Below are 18,126 nucleotides of genomic sequence, written 5' to 3'. Positions count from 1 at the left end.
TGTGATATACTCCAGAGTGCCCCATTCTCAACTCTATGTAGGATGTTAAACACTCCACTTTGAATGCTGTGTTCTCCATCCCACTATTCATCATCTCATGATTTTATTTATTTATTTCAGGTACTTATATAGCGATGTCAATTTACGCAGCGCTTTACATATACATTGTACATTCACATCAGTCCCTGCCCTCAAGGAGCTTACAATCTAAGGTCCCTAACTCGCATACATACACAGTAGGGGCAATTTTATTTTTATACAGGATCCAATTAACCTACCAGCATGTCTTTGGAGTGTGGGAGGAAACCCATATTCATAGGTTGAAGGAGTTCCTATCATTGGAACGTTTGAATATCGATCATCAAAAAAACTAAGCTCTGAGCATTTAGTTTTTATATTATAAAGACTTTAAAACTTTAACTTTAATCTCGTGCCTTATAATTTCTTCTATAATCCATATTGTAATGTTTGTGTCACAATAATGTACCCTCCATTATCATGCTGTGTTTGGTTTAGACCAGTGGTCTTCAGACTGTGCCTTGCGCTTGCCTTTATCCGGCCCTTGGGGCACTGGTCCTCCCACTAATATGAGGAAGTATTTCTTCCACGATCACCAATGACGAGGCACCATTCCTCCCACTGACACCAACATTGGGGCATTCTTCTGCGGAGACCAATGATGAGGTACTATTCCCTCCACTGACACCAACATTGGGGCATTATTTCTTCTGCAGACACCAATGATGAGGCACTATTCCCTCCACTGACCCCAATGATGAGGCAAAATTCCTCCCACTAAAACCAATGATGGGGCACTAGTCCTCCTCCTCCTCCTACTGACTCCCACTAAGCCCGAGACATAGTCTACTTCCACTGATCCTGGGGCATTTTCCAGTCTTATTAGCTACAGTCTGGCCCCCCTAAAGTCTGAAGGACCCTAAACTGGCCCTTTGTTTAGAACCAAAACAGGAATGGAGTGGAAATATTCTTTTGAGGGCACCTTTTCTGGTGACCTTTTTGTCTAAATTTTTTTTTCACATTCCGTTGCATCTTCAGGACAGAAAGTCAGAGACAATACTTATGGGGTTTTAAATCAAAGCGGGCCACACACCAATGAGGTCTTGCTCCAGCTCCGTTTTTTCCATTGCGACTAGGCCCAATGATTGGGCACTAGTCCTCCTACGGACTCCCACCAACCACTAAGCCCGAGACATGGTCTACTTCCACTGATCCTGGGGCATTTTCCAGTCTTATTAGCTATAGTCTGGCCCCCCTAAAGTCTAAAGGACCCTAAACTGACCCTTTGTTTAGAAAGTTTGGAGACCCCTGTCTTTGACTTTGGTAATCATCTCAAATTTCAAATATATAAGAACATCATAAATCATTTTGACCTTGTGAAGTAGTTAGGAATACTGTAATATAAAAGATTAAAAAAGTACTCAGATATGTTATGGTTGTTCAAACGTGTCATGCCTTAAGCGCATCTGCTGGTCCTGTTTGATCAACATCATCGGTCAAAACATGACTGATGCGATTGAATGCCCACCTCTGTAGCATGAATCACTTGGCTAATGCTTTTCTGGGACAGGTCTCCTGTATCAGAGCCCAAATTAAAAAAAAAAAAAAAAAAACTAAGCAAGATTGGCAACAGACACCGTAGCTTCACTTTAATAAATGTTTTGAGTATTCTGTTTTTTTGTTCCGAATAGAGTGTGTAAGCATTAGAACCTCTGTCAGGTTTTTACTGCAATGCGAGTTTCAGTAATACCTTTTACAGGTATGTAATTTTTGGCTTTCTCAATCAATTTAGAACACCAACCAAGCAGAATTGGTTTTTTTTTTTGTGAGGACTGCATTACTTGAATTGTGTGTGGATTCCCAAAGCAATCCTAGGTGTCGGGTACATGCCAGTCCGTACTTTTTCTAGTAAATCACCACTGAGATTACAAGGTTTATCATAAGGGAATAATGTAACCTGATTTCTCAGTAAATGATGTATTTGCCTGCAAGGTGATCAGTGCAAAGTTTTATCAAAAGACTTTGACCTAATTAAATTGCCATGCTGTTCTTGTCTTCCAGTAAATGATTCTAGTGCTATCTCCCCCTTGGTACACTTAGTCATTTGCTATCTTATTTTTTTGTCTGCAATCAAATTTATAAAAAGCGTTTCCATGTATTATCCTAATTTTCAGTCATTCCCATACATGTAAAAAAAAAAAAATCATGTAGATGAAAGTTACATTGTTTAGGTAGCTACAGACCATATTTAGACCACTTATGGGGTGAACTACCAAAAACTGTTGAATTTGGATAAACTTTGATAGTTATTTATTCTTTCTCCTGCCAGTGCATAGGTAGAGCTGGGGTCTTGGCTAGAGGGTGGAAGAGAACCCTCCTTGGCTTCCCCACAGGGTTTTATTGAGCTGGCATGAACTCAGAGTTCATCCTTGACTATGTCGTTTGTTTTCGAAGGATGTCCAGTTTTTTATTGCGGTTTATGGCCTTGCAGAATATCACCCTCTCAAAGCGATGACAAATCCAAAATCCTAAAGTTGTCACCAAAACAGGAATGGAGTGTAAATATTCTATTGAGGGCACTTGTTCTGGTGACCTTTTTATCTAAATTTTTTTTTTTTCGTATTCCGTTGCATCTTCAGGACAGAAAGTCAGAGACAATACTTACGGGGTTTTCAATCAAATAAAGCGGGCCACACACCAATGAGGTCTTGCTCCAGCTCTGTTTATTCCATTGCGACTAGGCCCTGTGATGGGTGAAACGCGTAGGGCGTGCCATCAGGTTGGAGTTTTCAATGTGTGCTGTCAGTGTAATAAATTGGGAGCAAGATGTCATTGGTGTGCAGTCTACTTTATCCGATTGAGGGTTGTGGCGGAGAGTTAGTGGTCTCCTGGGCATGTTTACTTTGAGCAGTGACATTGGTTATGATCGGCGATACTTATAGGAGTTTTAAAGGCTAAGTTCATCTTTTCAGTAAAATACACTATGTAGTCAGTGGGCCACATTGTGTTAGAAAAAAACACTATGCAGTGTGGAAATATTGTGCTTGGCTTATGGGCTTGTGTGGTGGAATCCCCATAACCTGACTAACTCTCAAAGTAAGTATTAGTCCCATCCTGCCTAGGATCTGGGATATTCAGTACATTGAGCACTCTTCTTCATTCAAAACCCATGCATGCACAGTGAAACCTCACCCTGTAGCAACCGCACTGACCCTAGCGCATGTGTACAGGGAATTTGAGAAATTATTTTCCAGCAGAGTGGAGAAGGATTAGTGCCCATTCACACTACCGCGACTTGTCAGGCGACTGGTCAGCCTGACAAGTCGCGGTCCATGCAGTGCTACGGGAACCGTTCTAATAGGAGTGACTCAAGTCGCTCCGACTAAGAAAATAGTTCCTGTACTACTTCGGAGCGACTTGCATTGACATTCATTATATGAAGTCCATGCAAGTCGTGCCGAAGTCGCGGTGCACGCAACTTCACAGGTCACCCCCGAAGTCGTGCCGCGGTAGTGTGAACCGGCACTTAGAATGCCTGTCAGTTTTTATTGCTGCCTGTGTCCCTGTTAGGGAGATTCAACCTCACTATTTGTCCTGTTTACCATTATCGCTGACGGGGAAAGTAAAAAAATCCCAAATTTTGAGTTGCCCCCAGATAAAAAAAATAAGAAAATAAAATAAGAGGGGAAATATTACAATGAGGACGCTAGTTCTAATGACCTTGGGTGTACCAAGGGATTTCCTCAATTTTCAGAGATTTTCTCTCACTTCCTGTTTTGACTCCTGGACCTGGAGTGAAGGTAAATCTCCCCAATGGGGCACAAGTGGCAAAAAAGAAAAACATCTGATAGAGGCTAATGACCCTCCCTTACTCTATCTACTCAAATCATATTGTAATTGAATGTTCTTAAAAACTACCTTTCCTTTTCAATTTGCTGCCCCTGTAATTTTCTGAAAATACAATGCAATGCACCTGGAGCTGTTCTGTACATAGAATGTGTACTGACCACACCCCCAGAAACATCATTTCCTGCTTATGTGATTGGCTCACCAATTTTCCCAGAAGTCTGCACTAAGATACAAGTCAGATTTTAGGCATCCCCTGCAACAAAAATGTAATTTTTGGTGAGATGCTCCCAATAGGAACACGTCTAACGGGATGCAGGCCCAATCAATTTCATCATTAGTGCTCTGCAGCTGCACATCTGATTAATAATTATGAAACCATTCCCATTAGACCCATTTAGCACAGGGGAGCAGAGGAACAAACAGGGATTTCTTCAGAATAACAAAAGGTTGGAATCTGCAACAAAGGTTGTTATAATCCTTGCCATGTACATAGATCACTCAGAGGGGAATGGTTTTTTCTCAACAAAAGTGGAGTTGCGCGTTAGGTCCTGCAGCAGCAAGTTTCACCAGCAGATGGTGCTGTGACCGGTTTAGGATCTGCAACTCCTGGTGAAGGAGAAAGTGGACCTGTCCTGAAAGGGGATCCCTTCCATGTTTCTATACAGAGTGGGGAGTGGGGCAGTGGCTATTTAAAAATGATTGGATTTTGTGCCTTTTGAGGTTTGATGCCCCAGCTTATACACCTTCACTATTCTCAGTTTTTAGTGTTTAGAAGGAATCGCGTCATATGCACTAAATGTAGACTGTATCAGGTGATTAGGATGATTATTTTTCTTGTCTGGTAGTAACTTTTTTATGTCTTTATTAAACCAGGTTTAAGCCTTGTTCAAAAACTAAGGCCCGATTTTAAGAAGAAATATGCTTCAATGTTTGATGATGACACTGTGACTGAATACATTTACCACTGTAATGCACAGTCTCCAAGGTAAGGTTTTTTCTTTCTTTCTGGTTAAGTTTTTATCTGTTCAAAGGCTGTCTTTGATAGGAAATGAGAGCTCCACAGGTCGTAACTGTCATTGCTGAGCCTCCAGCGACTTTATTTTTTATTTTAAGCTTGGTGCGTGTGCAGTGAAAGAAGCTTGGCTCCCTGAATGAGGGGAAGGCACCGTCCTTAATTGGCTGTAGAGATCTCTCCACATATTTAGGCCTAATAATCTCCTGTTGGTATTACCAAACTGGTATGTTTGTGGTAATTGGGTCATTATGAGTGTGATCTAACAGTTCACCTAATCTGTTACGTGCTTTTGAGTATTAAAGGAGCAGTAAGGGAGTACATGTTTAAAAAGCATTTAGTAAGAATCTACAAAAAGGAAAATGTATAGATGTTGTTTGTATGTGTATATATATATATATATAATATGTGTGTGTGAATAATATATACAGTACCTCACAAAAGCACACCCCTCACACTTTTGTAAATATTTTATAATATCTTTTCATGAGACAACACTGTAGAAATTACACTTTGCTACAATGTAAAGTAGTGACTGTACAGCTTGTGTAAATTTGCTGTCCCCTCAAAATAACTCAACACTCAGCCATTAATGTCTAAACCACTGCCAACAAAAGTGAGTACACTCCTAAGTGAAAATGTCCAAATTGGGCTCTGTTTGCCATTTTCCCTCCCCGGTGTCATGTGACGCATTTGTGTTACAAGGTCGCAGGTGTGTTAAATTTGGTGTTATCGCTCTCACTCTCTCATACTAGTCACTGTAAGTTTAACATGGCACCTCATGGCCAAGAACTCTCTGAGGATCTGAAAAAAAAAGAATTGTTGCTCTACATAAAGATGGCTTAGGCTATAACAAGATTATCAAGACCCTTAAACTGAGCTGCAGCACGGTGGCCAAGACCATACAGCGGTTAAAAAGGACAGGTTCCACTCAGAACAGGCCTCGCCATGGTCGACCAAAGAAGTTGAGTGCACATGCTTCTCCTCAAATCCAGAGGTTGTCTTTGGGAAATAAATGTATGAGTGCTGTATGAAAAAATCAGGTGCGCTAACCCAAATAATGTGGTACAACATACAAAGTGGTATGTGAATAAATCACCAATAGCAAAGAAAGGTATACTGAACAAAATGGTGAAAAACGAAAATGTAAATCCAAAATTCACACTAGTGAATCACCAGTGAGCAATGATATTAAACGTCCATGACATTAAATCAAACAGTCCAAAAAGTGAAGATGCAAATGCCGTGCTGTAAACACAAAACTCTGGAAGGTGCAAAACTTGTGTTGAGAAGGTTCAGGGTCCCACCACCAGCTTAGCCTCTTACCAAAGACTGGAAAAGAAGGGCATATATGGATATTACTGCTCCGGGGGTCATACAGCTTGTGAGGGGATTCCCAGACACTCAGGTGACACTCTAGCACACTTGTGATCCCTGGACTCTTACCGGACAAAGCCAAAAAGAGAGCCTGGAATGGTGTTAGGTGGTGATCCTGCCAGGAATCGCTGGACTCTGGATGGCTGCTGTGACTTCCTGTGTCTAGTATACCTCCTTTGTGCAGTTGCCTTTGAACAGGGCAGTCTGGATCCTCTTCTTCTCGGGTCCCTCTTTGCAGGTGCTAAATGGGTGTGATCACATATTAACCCTACAAATGCAGGTTGCTGCAGAGGTTGAGGGGGTGGGGGGCCAGCCTGTCAGTGTTCAGACCATACGCCGCACACTGCATCAAATTGGTGTGTATGGCTGTCACCCCAGAAAGAAGCCTCTTCTAAAGATGATGCACAAGAAAGCCTGCAAACAGTTTGCTGAAGACAAGCAGACTAAGGACATGGATTACTGGAACCATGCCCTGTGGTCTGATGAGGCCAAGATAAACTTATTTGGCTCAGATGGTGTCAAGCATGTGTGGCAGCAACCAGGTGAGAAGTACAAAGACAAGTGTGTCTTGCCTACAGTCAAGCATGGTGGTGGGAGTGTCATGGTCTGGGGCTGCATGAGTGCTGCCGACACTGGGGAGCTACAGTTCATGGAGGGAACCATCAATGTCATCATGTACTGTGACACGCAGAAGCAGAGCATGATCCCCTCTCTTTGGAGACTGGGCTGCAGGGCAGTATTCCAACATAATGACCCCAAGCACACCTCTAAGATGACCACTGCCTTGCTAAAGAAGCTGAGGGTAAAGGTGATGGACTGGCCACGCATGTCTCCAGACCTAAACTCTATTGAGCATCTGTGGGGCATCCTCAAACGGAAAGTGGAGGCGCACAAGGTCTCTAACATCCACCAGCTCTGTGATGTCGTCATGGAGGATTGGAAGAGGACTCCAGTGGCAACCTGTGAAGCTCGGGTGAACTCCATGCCCAAGGTTAGGGCAGCGCTGGAAAATAATGGTGGCCACACAAAATATTGACACTTCTGGCCCAATTTGGTCATTTTCGCTCAGGGGCGTACTCACATTTGTTGCCAGCGGTTTAGACATTAACGGCTGTGTGTTGAGTTATTTTAAGGGGACAGCAAATTTACACTGTTATACAAGCTGTACACTCACTACCTTACATTGTAGCAAAGTGTAATTTCTTCAGTGTTGTCACATGAAAAGATAGAAGAAAATATTTACAAAATTCACTTTTGTGAGATACTGTGTGTGTGTATGTGGTGTGGATCTGATCCGGTCCCTGAAATCTAGACGGATGGAAACCCTATTTTCCATCCATCTGGAGGATCGGATCAGATGAAAATGGACAGACGACATGTTTTCATCCGATCTCCCATAGAAGAGAGCGGGGATCTGACAGGTCTGTCTCTGCACAGAGAGTGGACCTGAGTCCACTGGGTGGAAAGCCCATGTGAAAGAACCCTAAAATATGAAGTCAGTTAAAGTCCTGGGATATTGATCTGGTCAGTTAAGTAGCAGAGGGGGTTTTTAATCAGTTTCAGCTGCTTTGGTGTTCATGAAATTAACAACAGGGGCAGTATATTAGCAACAATGAGGCAACCTACAAAACAGAATGGTTTTACAGGTAGAAACCACTGAAAGATTTTTCCCTATTCATCTTTTCTGACTATTTTTCACTAGTTTTGCATTTGGCTAGGGTCAGTGTCACTACTAGTTTCATGAGGCAATACCTGGACCCTATAGAGGTTGCACAGGCAGTCCAACTCCTCCAGGATGGCACATCAATACGTGACATTGTCCGAAGGTTTGCTGTGTCTCCCAGCACATTCTCAAGAGCATGGAGGAGATTAGAGGAGATAGGCAGTTACTCTAGGAGAGCTGGACAGGGCCAAAGAAGGTCTTTATCCCATTAGCAGGACTGGTATCTTCTCCTTTGTGCTTGGAAGAACAGGATGACCACTGCCAGAGCCCTACAAAATCACCACCAGCAGGCCACTGGTGTGAATGTCTCTGACCAAGCAATCAGAAACAGACTTCATGAGGGTGGTCTGAGGTCCCGACGTCCTCTTTTTTTCTTTCAAAAGCCCCTGGGTTGCTTTTGCAGTGTGTTTTGGATCATTGTCCATCTGTACTGTGAAGCGGCCCATTTCAATCAACTTTGTTGCATTTGGCTAAATCTGGGCTGACAGTATATCGCTAAACACTGAAAAATTCAACCAGCTGCTTCTGTCTTCTGTAATCTCATCAATAAACACCAATGACCCAGTGCCACTGGAAGCTATGCATGCCCATGCCATCACACTGCCTCCACCATGTTTTACAGATGATGTTGTGTGCTTTGGATAATGAGCTGTTCCAAGCCTTTTTTCTTCCTTTCATTCTGGTACAGATTATTCTTAGTTTCATCCATCCAAAGAATGCTTTTCCAGAACTGGTCTGGCTTTTTTATATGTTTTTGGCAAAATCTAATCTGGCTTTTCTACTAAGGCTTATGAATGGTTTGCACCTTGTAGTGAACCCTCTGTATTTGCTCTCGTGAAGTATTTTCTTGACTGTAGACTTTGACAATAATACACCCACCTCTTGGAGAGTGTCCTTCACTTGTCTGGATGTTGTGAGTAGGTTTTTCTTTACCATAGAGAGGATCCTGCAAATATCTACCACTGTTGTCTTCCGTGGACATCCAGAACTTTTTATGTTGCTGAGCTCACCAGCGCGTTCTTCTTTCCTCAGAATGTACCAAACTGTTGATTTGGCAACTCCTAATGTTGCTGCCATCTCTCTGATGGATTTGTTTAGTTTTTGAAGCCTTACAATGACCTGTTTCAATTGCATGGACAGCTTCTTTGAATGCATGACGTACATTCACAGCAATAGATTCCAGATGCAAACACCACACTTAGAATCAACTCCAGACCTTTTTCCTACCTAATTGATGAAGAAATAACAAAGGAATAGCCCACACCTGGCCATGAAACAACTTTTAATTCAATTGTCCAATTTTTTTGGTCCCTCGAAAAAGGGGGTGGCCTATTCTTAAGAGCTGTACATCCTAAACCCTTCCTCCGATTTGGATGTACATACCCTCAAATTAAACCTGAGAGTGTGCACTTTCAGCCCATGTCCATTATATCATTATAGCTTGAATATGTTTTGGTAAATAACAACAAAAAAATTAAAATCTGCCTGTGTCCAAATATATATGGACCTGACTGTGTGTGTGTGTGTGTGTGTGTGTATCTTGCATAAGTATGTATGTTTGTGTGTGTATAAAATATACAGTGGGTACGGAAAGTATTCAGACCCCCTTAAATTTTTCACTCTTTGTTATATTGCAGCCATTTGCTAAAATCATTTAAGTTCATTCTTCTTCCTCATGAATGTACACATAGCACCCCATACTGACAGAAAAACACAGAATTGTTGACATTGTTGCAGATTTATTAAAAAAGAAAAACTGAAATATCACATGGTCCTAAGTATTCAGACCCTTTGCTCAGTATTTAGTAGAAGCCCCCTTTTGATCTAATACAGCCAGGAGTCTTTTTGGGAAAGATGCAACAAGTCTTTCACACCTGGATTTGGGGATCCTCTGCCATTCCTCCTTGCAGATCCTCTCCAGTTCTGTCAGGTTGGATGGTAAACGTTGGTGGACAGCCATTTTTAGGTCTCTCCAGAGATGCTCAATTGGGTTTAAGTCAGGGCTCTGGCTGGGCCATTCAAGAACAGTCACGGAGTTGTTGTGAAGCCACTCCTTCATTATTTTAGCTGTGTGCTTTGGGTCATTGTCTTGTTGGAAGGTAAACCTTCGGCCCAGTCTGAGGTCCAGAGCACTCTGGAGAAGGTTTTTGTCCAGGATATCCCTGTACTTGGCCGCATTCATCTTTCCCTCAATTGCAACCAGTCGTCCTGTCCCTGCAGCTGAAAAACACCCCCACAGCATGATGCTGCCACCACCATGCTTCACTGTTGGGACTGTATTGGACAGGTGATGAGCAGTGCCTGGTTTTCTCCACACATACCGCTTAGAATTAAGGCCAAAAAGTTCTATTTTGGTCTCATCAGACCAGAGAATCTTATTTCTCACCATCTTGGAGTCCTTCAGGTGTTTTTTAGCAAACTCCATGCGGGCTTTCATGTGTCTTACACTGAGGAGAGGCTTCCGTCGGGCCACTCTGCCATAAAGCCCCGACTGGTGGAGGGCTGCAGTGATGGTTGACTTTCTACAACTTTCTCCCATCTCCTGACTGCATCTCTGGAGCTCAGCCACAGTGATCTTTGGGTTCTTCTTTACCTCTCTCACCAAGGCTCTTCTCCCCCGATATCTCAGTTTGGCCAGACAGCCAGCTCTAGGAAGGGTTCTGGTCGTACCAAACTTCTTCCATTTGAGGATTATGGAGTCCACTTTGCTCTTAGGAACCTTTAAGTGCAGCAGAAATCTTTTTGTAACCTTGGCCAGATCTGTGCCTTGCCACAATTCTGTCTCTGAGCTCTTCAGGCAGTTCCTTTGACCTCATGATTCTCATTTGCTCTGACATGCATTGTGATCTGGAAGGTCTTATATAGACAGGTGTGTGTCTTTCCTAATCAAGTCCAATCAGTATAATCAAACACAGCTGGACTCGAAGGTGTAGAACCATCTCAAGGATGATCAGAAGAAATGGAAAGCACCTGAGTTAAATATATGAGTGTCACAGTAAAGGGTCTGAATACTTAGGACCATGTGATATTTCAGTTTTTCTTTTTTAATAAATCTGCAACAATGTCAACAATTCTGTGTTTTTCCGTCAGTATGGGGTGCTATGTGTACATTCATGAGGAAGAAGAATGAACTTAAATGATTTTAGCAAATGGCTGCAATATAACAAAAAGTGAAAAATTTAAGGGGGTCTGAATACTTTCCGTACCCACTGTATATATATGTATGTATATGTAAAGATGAAGACCAAATGGCTAGGGTAATCTTTTTCTGCCTCACAAAGCTTGCTAAAAAATTCCAAGTAATTTAAAGCTGAGTTCCGGGCAAACCACTAAATGCAGATAATTTGAGAATTAAAAACTGCATAACTGCTCCATTTTCATTAGTCACTTTGTGATCATTGCACTTTTCGAAAGTGGTAGTAAACTGCGCCCACCCACCCCCCCCCCCTTTTTTTTTAATCCCATGCAAGGCAATTGCCTAATGTGCTAGTATGCATTGCATACTAGTACATTTGAACAAAGCCCTCCAGCAGTGTGCTGTTACCGCTGACAGGGCTTCCATTTTCACCCTGTCTTCCTTCTGGGTTCAAGTGCTCCGGCCGTCTGGCCGAGCCACGATGAGGCGCGGGGGTCACAGACCGCAGCACGGAGCTCTGAAGGGACGGCACAGGTATGCCGTCCCTTCAGAGCACATACGCTGGTGACTTCAGCAGCTGCATGCAGTGTGAATATCTCCTAAACAGTGCAGGTTTAGAAGATATTTACTGTACCAACAAGTAAGCCTTATAGGCATACCTGCAGGTACAAGTTAAAAAAAAAAAAAAAAAAAGCATTTGCTACCACTTTAATATGTCACTAAATCCACATCATAAAAAAACTATTAATAAACACATTTTCTATATTCTGCAAAAAAACCTGGCTGATCCTGCTGCTCTCTATCTTTGCCTTTTTGTTCATGTCCCCAATTCAGCTAGGGATTTTGCAGAGCAGCGTTGGCAACTCTGCACATGCTCAGTTTTCCATGAGTTTCTATGATGAGCATTTCCTCCCTATCACATCTGAGCAGCACATGTGACTATAGAGTAACACACATTGGCGTATACACAGTGGTAAATTACAGCCCACTCCATCCCTCCCCTCCTCCTTCATGCCCACTAACCAGCTAAACACAATGGGGGCGGAATATTACACGTAGTTTGATGAAGGCTGGGAAAGATCTGGGTCATGTGACAGTTGTATATTAATTAGGAAAAGGGTACTTAGATTTGTTTTTTTAAATAAAATAATTACAGTGCCATCATCTACATACAGAAATAAAAGGGACAATGTTAATTAAACCGTGTGTACTTAGTATTACGTTAAGCTTTTTTTTTCTTCCTGGTTGCAGTGGTGAGACCGCATTCAGAAGCATGACAATCCCATATGGTTGGGCTCAAAGGCCAATGCTGCAGCGTATTGACAAGCTGCATACAAACATTCCTATCACTGTCATTTACGGAGCACGATCCTGTATTGATGGGAATTCGGGAAGCACTATTCAGTCAATGCGACCAAACTCCTATGTGAAAACAGTTGTAAGTATTTGCATGGAATGCAACCTGCTTTTTTATGGGTTTGAAGTTTGACTATTGACTTTTTGACTATTGGCCCCCATTATATATGCCATGAGTTCCACCATGCCGCACATGAAAGCTCCTCCTAGAAGCTATGAAGTAAATCGTATCCACCAGCAATATTTCTGTAAACTTCTAGGTTACCTGCACCAATCCACCAGATGCCATGCCCAAACACATTGAACATTCTGGTCCTTCTTCAAGGGAGTCTCAGAAGTGAACAGTGGATGTAGATTCTTAAAACACCTCCTGCTTTATCCCTCTTAGAGTGAGAGAATATGTATTCCTATAACCACAAAGCAGAAGGACCTTGGCTCCCCAAAAACTATGTTTGGGAGCACTCCTCAGCTTCCCAGTTATATTGAACCTTTTATTTTCTGTAGTAATTTTTAAACCTTTGTTTTTTACTTTCTTCCTATCCTTTCCGGCCATACGTCTCCTATGGACCACAGGGGTGCACTTACTTTTGCTTTCCTCTGCCCCAAAGTAAGCTGATGGCGGGTTATTGCTTGCTATCCGCTAATGTCACAGGGCCACTCAAGGCTCTGCAAGGATCCCGACCATATTGTTGGGATCAAGCCAACTGCCTGATTGACAGGTTGCTCCGGCTCTCAGTGTGCGGCTGGGAGCCAAACCTAGCTGCACCCCCAGCCCTGTGCTCCAGTAAGCGCTGCAGAGCAGAGAGCAACTGATGACTGATAGTTACTGCTCTCCAAGCAAACTGAGATCTGCCTGACCAGTGGCCATGTGATTACTCTTCGGGCTTCGAGCCGACGTGAGACAGCTGCAGCATAGAGGTGAGTATGTATGTACACTATATTGCCAAGTATTGGGGCGCCTGCCTTTACACGAGCGTCAACTTTAATGGCATGCCAGTCTTAGTCTGTAGGGTTCAATATTGAGTTGGTCCACTCTTTGCAGCTATAACAGCTTCAACTCTTCTGGGAAGGCTGTCCACAAGGTTTAGAAGTGTGTCTATGGGAATGTTTGATCATTCTTCCAGAAGTGCATTGAGATCAGGAGACCAGTCAAGTTCCTCCACCCCAAACTCGCTCATCCATGTCTTTATGGACCTTGCTTGTGCACTGGTGCGCAGTCATGTTGGAACAGGAAGGGACCATCCCCAAACTGTTCCCACAAAGTTGAGAGCATGAAATTGTCAAAAATTACTTGGTATGCTGACACCTCAAGAGTTCCCTTCACTGGAACTTAGGGGCCAAGCCCAACCCCTGAAAAACAACCCCACACCATAATTCCCCCTCCACCAAATGATTTGGACCGGTGCACAAAACAAGGTCTAAAGGGCCATACACACTACAAGATTTTCTGAAGACTTTTTCCTTCAGATTTACCTTTTCTATGTAGTGAAAGGGCCTGCTAGATTGCAGACAAATTGAAAGTGTTTAGGTTTGACCTCATATTATATGGTTTTGGTAAATCTAAAGGAAAAAGTCTTCAGAAAATCTTATAGTGTGTATGGCCCATTAGTCTGTAGAGCAAGGTCCATAAAGAAATGGATTACGAGTTTGGGGTGGAGGAACTTGACTGGCGTGCACAAGTCCTGACCTCAACACGATAGAACATCTTAGGGATAAATTAGAGCAGAGACTGCGAGCCGGGCCTTTTCGTCCAACATCAGTGCCTGACCTCACAAATGCGCTTCTGGAAGAATGGTCAAACATTCCCATAGACACACTCCTAAACCTTGTGGACAGCCTTCCCAGAAGAGTTGAAGCTGTTGTGGATGCAAAGGGTGGACCAACAATCTTCATCTGTCTCTAGGTAAAAGCAAACTGTGCAGCTCTGACTAAAATTGAACAATGCCCTTGCTATAGGTGTAGGCCATTTCCATACTGTACCTCCCGAAGCCTGCTGGAATACTCCCAGGATATTGCTAGGATATTGCTAAGTGAGGCCTGGTTGGTACTGTTCACCTCCTCCATCACAGGAGTGAGCCTTTTCTCTGATTCAAACCTCCCCACATGCTCTTTCTCTCCCCTGATGCAGTGTTTTGAGAGCTCCCTCCCTTGATGGAGGTGAGAGCAGTATTGACTAGGCATCACGTAGCAACAACCTAGCAATGTCCTGGGAGTATTCCAGTCAGGCTTCAGGCTGTAAGTAAATGGCCCACACCTATAACAGGGGCATTATTCAACTTAATCATAAACTAACCTTTTAACCACTTGACGGTTGACCTATAGATGAATGACCACTACAGCTTCTGGGATGCCGTCATCGCATTTGGGTGGCGTGCTCTGTGATCGCGGTGTCCGGAGGATACTGCTGATCACAGATTGAGGTAGAGAACCATCAGTGGCTCTATACCACATGATCAGCTGTGTCCAATCACGGATTTAACCAGAAGCCAGTGATCGGCACTCCTTTCCTCATGCTGACCGCATCAGTAGTAGAGAAGAGAGCCGATACCCAGCTTCTCTAAAAGGGACATGTGCACTGATAATCAGTCCAGTCCCAACAGTGCCTGCCAGTGCCCATCAGTGTCACCTATCAGTGCCCATCCGTGCTGCCTCACCAGTACCTTCTCATCAGTGCCCATCATTGCAGGCTATCGGTGCCCATCAGTTCTGCCTCATCAGTGCAGCCTATCAGTGCATCATCATTTTCATTTTCTGTCTTTATTTATTTAGCAGAAAAAAAAAAAAACCGTGGTGATTAAATACCACCAAAAAAAAAGCTCTATTTGTGTGGAAAAAAAAAAAAAGATAATTCTTGGACTATACTAGAGGAATTTCCCAGCATAGCACCCTTCATGTAGCTAGGTGACAAGCCATCTAATCCCACGTGGCTTGGATGTAAACTAAAATATACTACTCAAATAGTGCAATCTTTGTTGCCCTAAACAATATACCTGTTTTATCCTGACATAAACCTGGATGTGCCCAATCAACATATTTTAATTTTAACAGATAAGGTAGTTCAGACTTCTGTTCAATCAAGGGATGTCAACAACATCCCTTCTCCCCAGCATAACATTGTATTCTTTTTCTGGACCCTTAGACCTCGGAGGAGCATAACATGAAACTATGACATAGGCCCTTCTTTACCAAATATTGCTATTACTATTAAATATTATTCTAGGGTACAGTTTGCACTGCCAGTATTGACCACAACTCTGCGGTGTCATTTTAATAAAGTGAAACCCCCGCCAATGTTTTGTTTAGTAGTGGGGAAGGATTATAACCTCTGTGTACCCACTGGGGACATTTCCCCCTATTTCCTGTAAAGTGAGGACCCTTTCACACGGGCTTTCTGATCTGCCTGTCAGTTTTTCCTATCGGTCCTATGAAGCGGCAGATGTCAGCAGAGACATCTCCGCTGACACCCGCTGCTATCCGATCCGATCCTGTCTGTGAAAGGTTTGTATGGATGGATGGAAACCCTATTTTCCATCCGTCTGGATGATCGGATCGGATCAGAACGGACAGGCGGTCCATTCTCATCCGATCTCCCCATAGAGGAGAGTGGGGATCTGACAGCTCCGTCTCTGCACACAGAGCGGAGACGGAGCTATCGTCCGCTTGCTCAGCGGGGATCGGCAGATCGATCCCCCGCTGAGCAGAACAGACTCCGTGGGGTGCACCGCCCGTGTGAAAGGAGCCGTACAACAACGGAGTCAGGAAGGTCTCCCCAGTGGTGAAACAAACCGCAACATATCTTTTAACTTTGTTCTGGATCTAGTTCTACTTTTCATTGCAACCAGGTACTTAAGTTACATGCAAAACTGCAAAATATTCTCAAAGATGATGGAGGTGATTTGGAAAAGTTATGTTCTTGGTATACTGTAAGACTTTTACTTTTTAAGAAGCGGTCACCCTTTCACTGAGGCTCTGGTTATTATTAGACTGCTAAAAATAGCTTGTAGTTTATTTTACGGTTTGACTGATAGTACACATACTGTATTGCTGCTGTTGGCTGACCTTTACTCTTGCTGTAATAGTTCAAAGTTCTGTTTTAATTAGATTTGATTTGGTTGTTGGTGTCAACTACAACACAACATTACCATTATCTTCATTACTAATTCCTAATGCAATCTTTAGGAGAACCAGTCACAAGATCACTTTTTTCAGGAATCTGAACAGCTAAAGTGACACTAAATCATATCCCTAATTTTTTTAAGTGGTTGTAAATCTCAGAACAAAGCATATCCTTCTATAGTGTGTACTTGTCTCAATTAAGAGCCCTAAGTGTCAGTTCTGTCTTCTGCTTTGGCTTCTTTTCCTGACATCAAGAGAAAAACAGTGAGAGGAGAAGGATCTCCAGCTGATTGACAGCCTTGGCTCTGTTCCTGTGTGCTGTGTGAAGGAGGTGTGTCTTATCCCTCCAATCAGCTCTTAGAGCTCTCTTCACTGAGCTCTGCAGAGTGTAAATTCAGTTTGCCGCTCCTTTTTTCTGACCGTTTAGACAAGCTTTATATATTCAGGACTTTGAAGGGCTGAGGAGAAGAGAGCAGATAAACAGGTACAACTTATGTAGGAGGGTTTGTTTTCTCTCTGTGTATCACCTAAGGCTATATCTATGCCTCACCCACTTAACTGGGTATATGTAAGGTTTTACAACCACCTTAACCCTGTAATTTTTTTTTTTTTTATGAAATGATTTCATACTGTGTTTTCCTGCATCCTTTTAAAAGAGAAGTATGGCTAATTTTTTTTTTTCTTGACCATACTTCTCTTCTGGGTCACAAAATCCGCCAACAGTGGGCTAAAGCAGTCACTGCTCTCTGCTCTCTGCTTAGGGCTGACTGAGAACTGAGTGATCAGTAGTTAGTGATGTGATCTATCAGTTCTTGGTGTTAGAGCCGACAGGGTACAGCTGCAGCCATATAGGCGAGTATGTACAGTATAGTATGTATGTTGTTTTTTTTTTTTTCTTTTTTTTTTTTTTTTTGAGAGGATGGGCTACGTTCCAATATAAAGGACCATGGAGAATGAATGTACAGTAGCCACCCTGTAACAAAAAATGCTGCTTGTAAGGTTATTCAAATTTTTATTTTTTTTTCTTTGAACGCCTCTCCATGTTAGACTATATGTCTATTCACACATTGGTGTTTAGAGACAGGAAGAAAAATGCCTGACACGTGTAAACATGCCTATACCCTAAGCATATGTAATGCTTAAAGGGGTTGTACAGTCAGAAGGTTTTTTTTATCTTCATGCATTCTATGTATGAACATAAAAAGCCTTCTGTGTGCAACAGCCCCCTGCAGCCTCCCTAACACTTACCTGAGGTCCCTCTCTGTCCAGCAATGTCCACAAGTGTCTCAGCCGTCTGAGATTCTCCCTCCTGAGTGGCTGAGACACAACAGCGGCGCCATTGGCTGCTGCTGCTATCAATCAAAGTCAGCTAGCCAATCCGGAGAGAGGGCCGGGGCTTTGTGTCTGAATGGAAACAGGGAGCTGTGATTCTTGCTGTTGGGGTACTGAACAGGAGAGAGGGGCCAGGAGCACATAAGAGGGACCTGAGAAGAGGAGAATCCAGGCTGCTCTGTGCAAATCCACTGCAACAGAGCAGGT

General features: G+C 43.0%; 1 protein-coding gene across 2 annotated transcripts in view; it reads left to right on the top strand.

Moving 5' to 3' along the window:
• Positions 1-18,126, top strand: part of ABHD5 (abhydrolase domain containing 5, lysophosphatidic acid acyltransferase) — an 80,874-nt gene that overhangs the window by 57,575 nt on the left and 5,173 nt on the right. For both annotated transcript variants that reach the window (XM_082259712.1, XM_082259711.1), the window contains exons 5-6: positions 4,741-4,852; positions 12,367-12,553. In XM_082259712.1, coding sequence (XP_082115838.1) covers positions 4,741-4,852; positions 12,367-12,553 — 299 coding nt within the window. The remainder of the gene's footprint in view (positions 1-4,740; positions 4,853-12,366; positions 12,554-18,126) is intronic.

The sequence above is a fragment of the Pelophylax lessonae genome (assembly GCF_965119305.1).
Source record: "Pelophylax lessonae genome assembly, chromosome: 5".
NCBI classification, from domain to species: Eukaryota; Metazoa; Chordata; class Amphibia; order Anura; family Ranidae; genus Pelophylax; species Pelophylax lessonae.
This window is presented reverse-complemented; position numbering and strand designations above follow the sequence as displayed.